The sequence below is a fragment of the Trachypithecus francoisi genome, unplaced genomic scaffold, assembly GCF_009764315.1.
Source record: "Trachypithecus francoisi isolate TF-2019V2 unplaced genomic scaffold, Tfra_2.0 Lachesis_group0, whole genome shotgun sequence".
Classification (NCBI taxonomy): domain Eukaryota; kingdom Metazoa; phylum Chordata; class Mammalia; order Primates; family Cercopithecidae; genus Trachypithecus; species Trachypithecus francoisi.
Window position 1 is genome coordinate 144,987,449 of NW_022681453.1, and position 12,655 is coordinate 145,000,103.

General features: G+C 36.6%; 1 protein-coding gene across 1 annotated transcript in view; it reads right to left on the minus strand.

Annotated features, from left to right (window-relative positions):
• Positions 1-507: 507 nt before the first annotated feature.
• Positions 508-12,655, minus strand: part of CPA3 (carboxypeptidase A3) — a 32,202-nt gene continuing 20,054 nt past the window's right edge. The window contains exons 10-11 of the mRNA XM_033212371.1: positions 11,675-11,759; positions 508-1,082 (exon numbers count right to left, since the gene is read on the minus strand). Coding sequence (XP_033068262.1) covers positions 895-1,082; positions 11,675-11,759 — 273 coding nt within the window. The 3' untranslated portion in view covers positions 508-894. The remainder of the gene's footprint in view (positions 1,083-11,674; positions 11,760-12,655) is intronic.

The following is a 12,655-nucleotide window of genomic DNA, read 5'->3' on the forward strand; positions in this document are numbered from 1 at the left end:
ACCTTAAATAATAGGAGTATAAATGGTACAAATGCAGCAAGTTACTCTGATTGCCTTTGGTCAACATGACTTTCTCTCCTCAACTTATAGTACATTTCCAGGTTTCCTTTCTATCCATTAGGAGGGCAGGGGTCACAGCTGACCAGATTGTCTTGTCTGTGTCTGTACCGGCAAAGAGATGTTTTAGCAGGTGGTTTCTTCTGATTATGGCAGGTTAAATTAAACTATTTTGAATTTAATGTACATTATGCTGATGAGAACTGGATCAGTTGTTTAAAGGACTGAGATTCATCTCTATATGAACCATTTTATTTCCTGCTAGGACATCCTTTTGCTTTTTTGAGGCTATATAAACAATGTCTACTTCTATCAGAAAAAAATAGGCAAATTATGTTTTTGAAAATTGAAGATATTATTTCTTATTAACAGACTGAATGATTGACATTAATGTTGATTATTAATGCTATAGAGAAATACAGAGAATATAGTTTATCATAAAAAGATGAGTTTTAAAGCCTTAAATGCATTTTATTTTTTATTGTATTAGCACATAAATTGATGAAGCCACGTGGTGAAAATCTGTGAGAAACTGAAGGTTTTCATTTATTTTCTGTGCCCCACTGTGTATCACCTTTCAAAATACTCAAACGCTTTCTGCTGGGTCCAAACTTCACTTGGAGTGAAGAAAGGTAGTGAAAAGGTTTCACTTAAAGCTGCTTCATTATAGTGCTACTGAAAGTAAGTAAAACCAAACAGCGATAACGTGGGACTTAAATGAGCGAGAGAAGGATTCAGGTGATATAGAAGCTGCATTTGGGGATAATTGAAGATTGACTTTCTGATGAAAGGCACAAAAAAGGATTAATTGGCTTATTCCAAACGGAGGGCAATTCTTTAGGGAGTATGCTTGAGGATATACTTGGAAATAAATTTGACAGCTAGCATGGTCTCTCTGCAGGTTGGCTTTATCCGGGATTCAGGAAGGAGAAAACCAAATTTGCCTTTATCTCGGAGCTCAAAGGCAAATGTGTGTTTGATGCCCAGGTCATAAGCCCAGTCTAAAGAAGAACCTGATGTCGGGTCTGTAAAACACAAGCAGTAAATATTTAATTAGAGACAAATGCTAATGTTTTTTTATAGTGGAAATCAGTGGTGTATAATTAGCAATAAAAAATAATTATATATACAGCTAATTGCAGTAATGAATGAGAGTAGTGGTCTGAATAGTACAGAGTGCATAGTAAAGCATAATCATGACTTTGGAATCCACCAAGTGTGTGCTGCATTTAAAAAATTCCATTTTGGTTGGGTCAGTGCTAACTTGAGTTTATTTCCTAGGCACACATTGTTGCAGACGTGTTCAGAGCAAGTGCTAGCAGCTGAGAAACCAGCTAAGGAGTCACTGGTCATTGAAAACCACCAGGGAAAAACTATACACACAAGATACGTAGAATTGCATTTCTTCTAATAGCTTAGGTCTCTTGTTTTTCATGTTGCTAGGGTAAACTATTTCATAGTCAAAAGACCAAGAAAATGTAATTTAGTTATTTTAAAGACATATTTAATTTCCTAATTCAAAATTTCCATGTAAACTTTTATGAAATTTAACTTAAGGTTCTATTTTTTGATAAAAAGTTTGGAAATATAAACACACTTCTAAAGGTTATATGCATATAACACACATCTAGAGGCTGTATACATATACAAGTGCATATACATATAAAAATTGCATTTATGTGCTCATATTTTGCTTTATGTGATATAAAAGGTTTTTTTTGTATGGGAAGGTGTTTATGTTCTAGGACAAGTAATGAGTTTAATAATAACAGTCTGAAAGGTTTGAAAAATCTGAAAGAATTCAAAACTATGATGAAGAAAGAGAGAAGGGGTATTTTGATGAAAAGATACAGTGTTGGCTCTTAAATTGGTCACCAAATATCTATTAAACCTTTAATATTTACAAGACACACTTCTTGGCACTGGGGAGAGTAATTGTTGCAGGGTGCAAAAATGCAGAAGATGCCACTGGTGTCTTCAATAACTTACAATTTAGGAGGCAGAAGTCAAGGTATAAGTCAATAGAGGCAGAGCAGAATATGCTAAGTACCAAAGAAAAGGTACAATGTTTTATCAATATTTAAAAGAAAAAAGAGATTATTCTTGATGAGGAGTATGGCCTTTCATGCCCAGTGCCAGCTCAAATACTGCCTTCACGATGGAGGAGGTGGTATTGGAGGAGAACCTTGAAGAAAGGCTAGTGTGTTTTCAGCTGGAGATGGAAGAAAGGAATTCTGGCTGGTGAACTACAAGGATAGAAAAGCATGGAGGCATTGTTAGAAACTAATGAGCTCCAGCTGGACCAGAGCAACGGTAGCAGTGAGAGTTTGTGAGTAAAACTTGGAAAACTTTGTGAATCGGGACTAGGTGTTTAGATTTTCTTTTGGAGGCCTTTTAGTACTTTAGGATTGTTAATCTGGATTGAAAAGAATAGAAACCAGTTATGAGGTATTGTGAAATGAAAGCTTGAACTAGGGTAGAGTCACCACATTGGAAATAGAACTGAGGGATTCTATGTAAGAAATATTGGGATTTGATAAAAATGATTGATGTTTCAATCTGGGTAGCTGGGAAAAACATACTGTTAAAAGAAATGGGAACTCAGCGCTGGGATGGGAAAAAGAAAAGGCAAGGGAAGACAAAGTGATACATTTAACATCAAAAAGACATACAAGAAAGAGCTTGGAAAAATGAATGTTTAAATTATTGGCATAGACATCATAGGTGAAATTGGTGTGCACACATTTAGGATCATTATTTTCTTGGTGGGATGGATCCTTTTATCATTGTTAATGTCTCTGTCACTAGCAAATTTCTTTGCTCTGAAATTCCCTTTATTTGATACTTAATATAGCTATTCTTCCTAATGGCATAGTATGTCTTTTCTATCATTCTCATTTGAACTTCTCTATGTTGTTATACTGGAAATGAGTTTCTTATAGACAGCATATTGTTGAATTACAATTTAAAAAATTCATTCTGCCCATGTGTCTTTAATTAGTGCATGTAGGTAAATTCTTGATATGACTTAAACATGCTATTATTTTATGTCTTTTTTTGTTTTTTCTGTTTTTATCCCTTTATCCTTCTTTTCTTGCTTTCCACCTTCCTCTTGGTTACATGACATTTTTAGGATTCCATTTGATTGATTTATAATGTCTTAAAGTATGTCAATTGCTTAGTTTTCTTAGTGGTTGCTCCAGGTATTAATACACATATATAACTTATTACAGTCTAATGGTATTGACATTTTACTATGTCAAACGAGGTATAGAAACTTTACTTCCTTTTAGATCCTTTTTCCCTTCCCACTTTTAAAGTACAATTGTCTTGAGTACTTCTCTACATACATTGAACATCACATCAAATAAACTTACAATTTTTGATTCAATCATCATGTGGAGAAAGATAGTCTATTATTTAATTTATTTATACTGAATCCATTTTTATTCCTTCCTCTCTGCAGTTCCGAGCCTTTTACTGTGATTATTTCGTTCTTGTTCAGAGGGTTCTTTTAGCCATTAAGAGTAGGTATGCGGGAGACACATCTCCTGATTTTCCTTTGTATGAGAATGTCTTTATTCCCTTATTCCCTCCTTTATTTCTGAATATTTTGCTGGATATTGAATTTATTGCATTTAGGGTTGATAGATTTTTTCATTCAGCACTTGATAAAATGTCACTTCCTTTTGACTCTCATGGTTTCACATGAAAAAATCTGCCGTCACTGGAATTGTTTTTAACTCTAGATCATTTCCCTCTGATTCCTCTTTTTTTTTTTTTTTTTTTGTGCAATGGAGTCTCGCTCTATCGCCCAGGCTGCAGTGCAGTGGCGCGATATGGCTCACTGAAAGCTTGGCCTCCCGGGTTCATGCCATTCTCCTGCCTCAGCCTCCTGAGTAGCTGGGACTACAGGCATCCACCACCACGCCCGGCTAATTTTTTGTATTTTTAGTAGAGACGGGGTTTCACCGTGTTAGCCAGGATGGTCTTGCTCTCCTGAGGTTGTGATCCACCTGCCTCAGCCTCCCAAAGTGCTGGGATTACAGGCATGAGCCACCACGCCCAGCCTGATTCCTTTTACGATTTTTTTCTTTGTCTAGTATTCAGAAGTTGAATTATGATGTACTTTGATGTGAATTTCTCTGGGTAATTCCTGCTTGGGTTTCATTCAGTTACTTGACTATGTTAGTTTATGTCTTTGTCAAAAGTAGGATATTTCAGCTTTTATTTCTTCAAACATTTTTTTCCAGCCCCTGTTCCCTTTATCTATATTTTCCTTGGACCGATGACATGAATGTTGGATATTTTATTATGCCATTTGTTCCTGAGGCTTTGTTTATTTTTTGTTTGTTTATTTTCTGTCTTCAGAGTGAGTGAATTCTATTGTTCTGTCTTTAAGTTCACTGATTCTTCCCTCTGTCATATTTGTTCTATTGAGCCCTTCCAGTTTTTTCATTGTTCAGGTTATTGTATTTTCTAGTTCTATGGTTTCCATTTGGTTCCTTTTTATATCTTATATTTCTTTGATGATATTTTCCATTTCTTCATTTGTTTCAAGGCCATCTATAATTGTTTGTTGAGGCATTTTTTTTTATGATGGCAACTTTGAAATTCTTTTCCAATGTTTGAAATTCCAATCATCTCAGCGTTGGCATCTATGGATTGTCTTTTTGTATTCAAGCTGTAATTTTTCTTGTTTTTAGTATTATAAGTGATTTTTGATTATATTCTGGACATTTTAGCTATTACATTAAATAATAAATTGTAACTTAAATCTTCAATTTAGCAGGTAGTCACCCTGTTTAGGTTTAGTAAACAGGCCCTTGGCCTACTTTTGTGTCTTGTGATACTGATGACAATATAGTATATATATTTTTTTCTTTGGAGATGGAGTCTCGCTCTGTCACCCAGGCTGGAATGCAAAGGCACAATCTTGACTCACTGCAACCTCTGCCTCCCAGGTCCAAGTGCTTCTCTTGTCTCAGCCTCCCAAGTAGCCGGGACTACAGGCGCCTGCCACCACACCCAGCTAACTTTTGTATTTTTAGTAGAGACAGGGTTTCACCATATTGCTCAGGCTGGTCTTGAACTCCTGACCTCAGGCAATCTGCCCACCTTGACCTCCCAAAGTACTGGGTTTGCAGGCATGTGCCACCACACCTGGACAGTTTTGCTTTTTTTTTTTTTTTTTGAGATGGAGTCTCACTTTGTTGCCCAGGCTGAAGTGGAGTGGTACAATCTCAGCTCACTGCAACCTCTGCCTTCCAGGTTCAAGCAATTCTCCTGCCTCAGCGTCCTGAGTAGCTGGGACTACAGACGCGCACCACCACACCTAGCTAAGTTTTGTATTTTTAGTAGAGATGGGGTTTCACCATGTTGGCCAGGCTAGTCTCAGACTCCTGTTCTCAGGTGATCCTCCTTCCTTGGCCTCCCAAAGTGCTGAGATTACAGTCATGAGCCACCGTGCTCAGCTGACAATATAGTTTTCAAAGGCTTTGCATTGCTATTTTGGTCTGGTTGGTTCACTTAGTGGCTAAAAGGTGATTGCCTGAAGCCCTCGGTAACAAATGAGGGATTCCAGCCTGTGGGGATAGAGGTCATTTCCTGATGAGGAGAATCAAAAGTAAGAGGAGGGACCTGAGGAGAGAACCTGAGGAAGTATCCATATATTGTACCCTATTTTTTGGAAAATATCTGGTTGTAGAGGCAGTCAGCGAGAGAGTAGAAAAAAAAGGAGGAGGAGGAAGAAGAGAACTAGTAGAGTTCAAAGTCAAGGAAGCTAAAGGAATGGCAAGAAGAAGAGTTATTAACAGGGTCAAATATTGCATATAATTTATGGAGCATGTGAGCTGAAATACAGATACTGGCTTCAGTGATCAAAAATATGCCACTTTTAGCTAGTTGGATTTAAGTTCATGAGAAAGAAATCATACTAAGATGCAAGCTTGGTAGCAAAGGAGGTAAAGTAAATAGGAATTTTGTCTTGTAATTTAGGACATGCTAGACAATTTTAATAAACTTGATCGGTTTCTAGTTGAAGTAGCTCTCTATTTGCAGCCAAGTAAACTTCTGTGATTTCCAAGGGTTAAAGGGCATGACTTCTATTTTGAGAGATTACTTTATGTGAAGTTTGTCATTAAGATCAATAGTGGTCATTGAGAATATATGGAATTGATTTTTCATAATTATGTGATACTATGAAGTAGAATACATTTCGTATTTTGTAGATCTTAAATTTGCAAACAAAAACTATATTAAGGCATAAAATAAATACAACATTGCAAGTTTTTACTCTGAGAAAAAAATAGAGAATTTGTGTGTGTGTGTGTGTGTGTGTGTGTGTGTGTGTGTGTGTGTATGTGACAGGGTCTTGCTCTGTTACCTTGGCTGGAGTGTGGTGGCATGATCATGGCTCACCGTAGCCTCGACATCCCAGGCTCAAGTGATCCTTCCACCTCAGCCTCCTAAGTAGCTGGGACTACAGGTGTGTATCACTGTGTCTGGCCAGAACTTAATTGGTTTAACCTGATATTTAGCCTTTTCTTTATCAATAACATGTGTACCCACTAAAACATGTGTATGCATTTATAAAATATAATAACAATCACTTGCTAAATACCGAGTACCCTTCTGTGTGCTTTATGCATGTTAACTCATTTAATTAATTCCTATCCCAAATGTAAGTAACAATTACCATTTTACAGAAGAAGAAACAGGCTCAGAGTAAGGAACTTGCTGAAAAACACATAGCTAGTAGACAGTTGAATCAGGATTCAAGCCCAGGCTGTGTCTTCAGAGTTCATGCTGTTAATCATTGTACTGTGCCACCTATGTGCCACTCTATATTCTAGCCAATAACAAGTGTTTACTCAGTTCTATAAAATAATTTCATTCATTTTTGTTGACAGCATATTCTGAGTATGTTCAACATTAAGAACATATTTCCTACTTATTTCAAGGCACAATATTAGTTGCAACAAATTCAATCAGAACAAATCTAAATGAAACTGTGCCAAACTAGAAATCTGATTTCAGCCCAAAGGGATCCATATAAAGTGATACTGGTGACTTAATGTGTGCTGCATTTATTGCTTACTTGATACAGTGTTTTCTAAAAAATTGTATCATTTTAAAAAGTATTATTTAAATGTATTCAATATAATAACCTGTACTATTATATTAATATTAAGTGAAAATTATATTTGAAGCAAGAGCTGAAGCCAGAGATACATGGGCATAAGAGGAAATATTTTCTCTGTAATATCAGTTTGAATGTCTCTTAGTAAGTAGAGATCTGGTGTTATGAACTACAAATCTTAACTTTGTCTTTTTCAGAATGTAAATTCTGAAGGAGTAGAATATGTAGAATAGGAAAAAAGAGCACTGGGTTGAGAACCAGTGGCAGATCTAGCAATTTTGGTGCATGAAGGAAGCTACAAGAAATGTACTTTGAAATTAACTTTTTAATTCATGACGTGACTCACAGATGAATTTTATTACTAATGCAATCTTCTTGGTTCTTATCAACTCAAATAACTATTCTTGCTCACGAGGTACTATGTTTAGTTATTTCTAAGATGATGAAGGATTGGATATGGTGTTTATATGCAAATATAATCATTTCACATTAAACATTACTATTTACATTTTTGTGCCATCTTAATATTGCTGCTTTGGGGCAAAGTGGAGGGTATATCATTTTAACTCTGGTCTTGAATGCTGATTTTTGTTTTTGTTCTGCTCTAAAGTGATGAAACCTTTCTGTATCTGAATTTCAGTCTATAAATGAGAGGTTTTGTTTAGATCAGTGATTCTCAACCCTAGTTTCATCTTAGAATCACTTTAGGCACTTTAAAAAAAAATTGAGTGCCTGAGCTCCACCTCAGACTGATGAAATCAGAATCTCTGGGGGTGGGGGTATAATCATTCATGCATTTTAAAAGCTTCCTGATGATTTATTTATTTATTTTTTGAGATGGAGTTTTGCTCTTTCACCCGGGCTGGAGCGCAATGGTGCCATCTTGGCTCACTGCAACCTCCGCTTTCCAGTTTCAAGTGATTCTCCTGCCTCAGCCTCCTGAGTACCTGGGATTACAGGTTCCCACCACCATGCCCAGCTAATTTTTGTACTTTTAGTAGAGACGGGGTTTCACCATGTTGGCCAGACTGGTCTCAAACTCCTGACCTTGTGATCCACCCACCTCAGCCTCCCAAAGTGCCGGGATTACGAAAATGAGCCACCATGCCTGGCCAGCTTCCTGATGATTCTAATGGGAAGTCAGGCTTGAGAACCATGGAATAGATCATTGCCTGTGTTTCTCCCTGGTTTCAAAATTTATGATTTTAACTTATCTGATATGTTTGCCTCTCATGTTCAAATAGCAAACATATTTTTTTTCTGAAGTCCAGAGATCCTCCATAAGTTGGGTTTAAAAAATGCTTCCCCAGTGCCTTTTTTTCTGTCTTCATCAGGTCAAAGAGAGGAAATCACTGACAAATGCTAGATGCTGCTCCTAAATCTGGGGACAAGTTAAGTGACATCAGGTTATTGGAATGACTAAACTTTAATCATGTTTTTATTTTTTATTCTTACCAAGTCAACTACTTTGCTACCCTCTATTTCTCATGAATGTTTGATTAACATTCTATCAGATGTTTTATTAAAGCAGTCTGTCCTAGAAATCTTGATCATTTATCAAACTGCTACAGCACTGCAGGACAAAGGCAATTCTTTCTAAATCTCAATGCTTTAAATGTTTTAGTATAATGTAATAAAAATTTTAAATAATGCTGCACAGTTAAACAGAATAGTAATCCCTCTTGACCCTATCTTTCCATTTTGAAAGTGACACATGATGGCGTGGAGCTATGGTAGTTTTGGCTATCGGCTCCTTCCAGTTAGAATGTGACTTCCTTAAGAGTAGTTTATTGTGTCCTAAGTCCTCTCATCTATCCCCGAAAGCTCCAAAATGCTAGCCTGCTAGCTAGGTACACCATACCTTTTTGTTCATTAAGAGATCTTAATGCAATACTATGTACAGCTCTGTATTCTCATACTTTTGTAGATACACACGTACACGGATAATTATTTGATGCTTTAATTGCCTTTTGCAAAGTTTTGTTCTTTGCCTCTAAGACTATCCATGTATTTTTCTTGCTTAGAGGAATTGCTCTTACATGGTATCTGGTGGCCTATCTGGCCCGCTATTTATTAGTATCTACTAAGTGGGCTGCCATTTTGAACTGATGTTCTAGTTTGTCCTTTTGTTTTTTATTTTGCTTACTTTTTGTCCACTCACATAGCTGGATATATAACATCTATTTTGAAATCTTGTTGTTATTGACCTGTATGTGTAATGAGTCCCCAGCATGGCTAGGCTGTAGCAAGATCTGTGTGGATGCTGGGGATGATCTGTATCACTACACTTTCTCTTCAGCACTTTAACAGTGACTGGTTGATAGGTGATTGTTAATGAATGTGCTCGAGGAATGGGACTTCTTCATTTTTTAGCTATTTTCCAGTTCTGCCAAAGAAGCCTCTAATAAGTAAGTCCTAGAAACTGTGTATGTTGATTCCGGCATTCTCAAATTCCATAGCAATTCCTGAGGATGTAGACTTTCAGTTCCAAGTTTATACTTTTAGCTTGGATTACAGAAGTGACTTCAAAACAGTGACCAGGTAAAATTGTTGCAAGGAATCCATGGATTCATATGCACATATATATTTTTTAATGCACAGATTCTAAAAGTGTAATAAAAATATGAGTGTATGTTTGGTGGTGGAAGGGTTGTTCATGAAATTTTTAAAAGCTAAAAGGCAGTCTTAATGCTAAAAAATGTTGGATATTTGGTCTAGAGAGTGATGCAGGCTTAATCAAGTCCAATCCTGTTGTGATTTCAACCCACATTTACTTCTTTTGAATAAGCCAGGACACCATTATCATTGAGCAAGTTTATGGGAACTAATTCTGCTATTGTTCCATGCCCTGCACTGTACTATAAGTTATAGGGTCTAAGAGGAAATCCAAAACATAATTCTTGCTTTTGAGAAGTTTCATGAGGAATTTTGTATAAATTTTGAGACTGAGAACTGAAGCTTGAACTTGGTTTGGAGAAAAGGTAGTTTTTACTAAATAATTCCCAAACTAAGATTAGTGGGAGTTGCTGTAAGAGTAGAAAGTGGTCTTACTTCCCAGGATCTGAGTTAATGGTCTTCAGTGATACTGAAATGGATTTTTTGGCTGTTCATTGAAAATAGAAAATCCAAACACGCAAACAGTATGTGCAGTGGGCAAGATCAGGGCTTTTGTTTGTTAAAATCTGAAATTGAGTTCCAGCTTCGCCAGTTACTAATAACTGGGAAATAGTACTCCCCACTTCATAGGGTTATTGTGAGGTTTGAGATTGTGAAAATCAAAAGGGTAAGCACAGTGCCTAACTTGTAAAGACTCTATAAATATTTGCAGATATTATTTAGTATAAAGTATGGGAGCTGGCAAATCCTAGCCAGCCTCCGGTTTCTGTGAATGAGGTTTTATTGGCACACAGTCATGCCCATTTGCTGACTTATTGTCTATGGCCGTTTTTGAGCTATGATGCTCTAGTTGAGTAACTGCAACAGAGACTGTACCTCCACAAAGTCAAAGCTATTTACTATCTGGCCCTTTACAGAAAAAAAATTACTGATTCCTTGTATATAGAATAAGAGACAAGAAAATCAAGGCTAAGAAATCCAAGTCAATAACTTAAAAATACACAGACAACACAAATTTAAAAATAGTGAAGAGTAAGAAATGATGCTGAGAATATAAAACAAAAGTGACAGAACTAGAGTCTTGTGATCTTTCTAGTTTACCATACAGCTTTCAGTTGAACATAGCGAGAAGGAGCAAGTGAGAAGGACAAATAACTTGTTTTATATGACCAGAGGGACTGAAACTGATTTTCTATCTGTTTTCCTATCAGGAGCTAGGGAATAGACCATACTTACATGTAGACAAGGCAAGTAAGAAAGAGTCCAGCTAAAGTTAAATGGTTAAAAAAAAAAGTAGACTCTGCTCCAACTACTTTTTTTTGTGTGTGTGTGTGTTTTAGATGAGGTCTTGCTCTGTTGCCCAGGCTGGAGTGCAGTGGTGCAATCACAGCTCACTGCAGTTTCAACCTCCCAGGCCCAAATGATCTTCCCAACCCAGCCTCCAGAGAAGCTGGGACTACAGGCATAGGTCACCATGCCTAGCTAATTTTTTTTTTTTCTTTGTCCTCGCTCCAGTGAATTCTCATTAGTTCCTGGAAGGGTGCAACCTTGTTGGTGGTAGAGGTGGGAAACAGGAAGGTAGATGAATTAAACTGTAAATCTGTCTTGACTTAATAGCTTCTGTTGACCTTGTAACCCTGTAAAAGTTCAGTATAATTTGTTTCTAGAAAAATCTTATCCCAAGAAAAGGGCAGAATCTATCATCTAGATTCACATATAATTAAGAATATCCTGTGAAAAGTAGAATTTAAATTAGCAATTCCAGATGCTCTAACCTAAATTGCAAATTCTATAATTTTCTTTAATATTTATAAAAAATAACTAAGGGAAAGGGCTCAGTAAATAAGAGGAATGACTTACAAATTGTTGATTCTATTGGACCATAGATGTAGCGGGTTTCATATCGAGTTGATAGAACATCAGTGCCAATCTTTGCAACTTTGGCCTGGAGAGAAAGGAAAGTTAGAGTGAAATAATAGAATACTGTGTAAATACCAAATAATATGTAATTATGTATGTATGCAATTTTTTAATGGAGTCTTACAGGTTAGTCACTGTGCTTAGCCCTTGATTTTGAGTTTCAAGACTCATAACAACCCTATGAGGTGGACAGTACTATTTCCTGGTTTCTTGCAACTGGTGAAGCCGGAATTCAGTTCCTGGTTTTAACAAAACCAAAGCCCATATATACATATATATGTAAATATGTAAATTACTAGGGATGAAAAAAAGTCAAATTTACTAGTTATTTGGCATTTGAAGATCAAAAGAAAATAAATGGTTAAATGAGAAACTTATTTTCAGTAATATATGTGGTAATTATGAAGACTTGGCCGGGCACAGTGGCTCATGCTGTAATCCCAGCACTTGGGGAGGCCGAGGTGGGTGGATCATGAGGTCAGGAGATTGAGACCACCCTGGTTAGCATGGTGAAACCCTGTCTCTGCTAAAAATACAAAAAATTTGCTGGGCATGGTGCCATGTGCCTATAGTCCCAGCTACTCGGGAGGCTGAGGCAGGAGAATCACTTGAACCAAGGAGTCGGAGGTTGTAGTGAGCCGAGATCGTGCCACTGCACTCCAGCCTGGCGACAGAGCAAGACTCCGTCTAAAAAAATTAAAATAAAAAAATGAAGACTTAAATATGCTGTCAATTATATACAGTAATGCCATATCTCATTTTGTGTTTCTACCCTTCCTTTTCTTTCTCTCTCTCTCTCCTCATTCTTTTCTTTTAAAATATAAAATATACATTATTTTTCCTGTCAATATTTTTTGGCTTCAGATAATTGTCTTTTCTGATGATTTCCCAGTTTCTTCCATGTTTTACATTCCTTGGTCC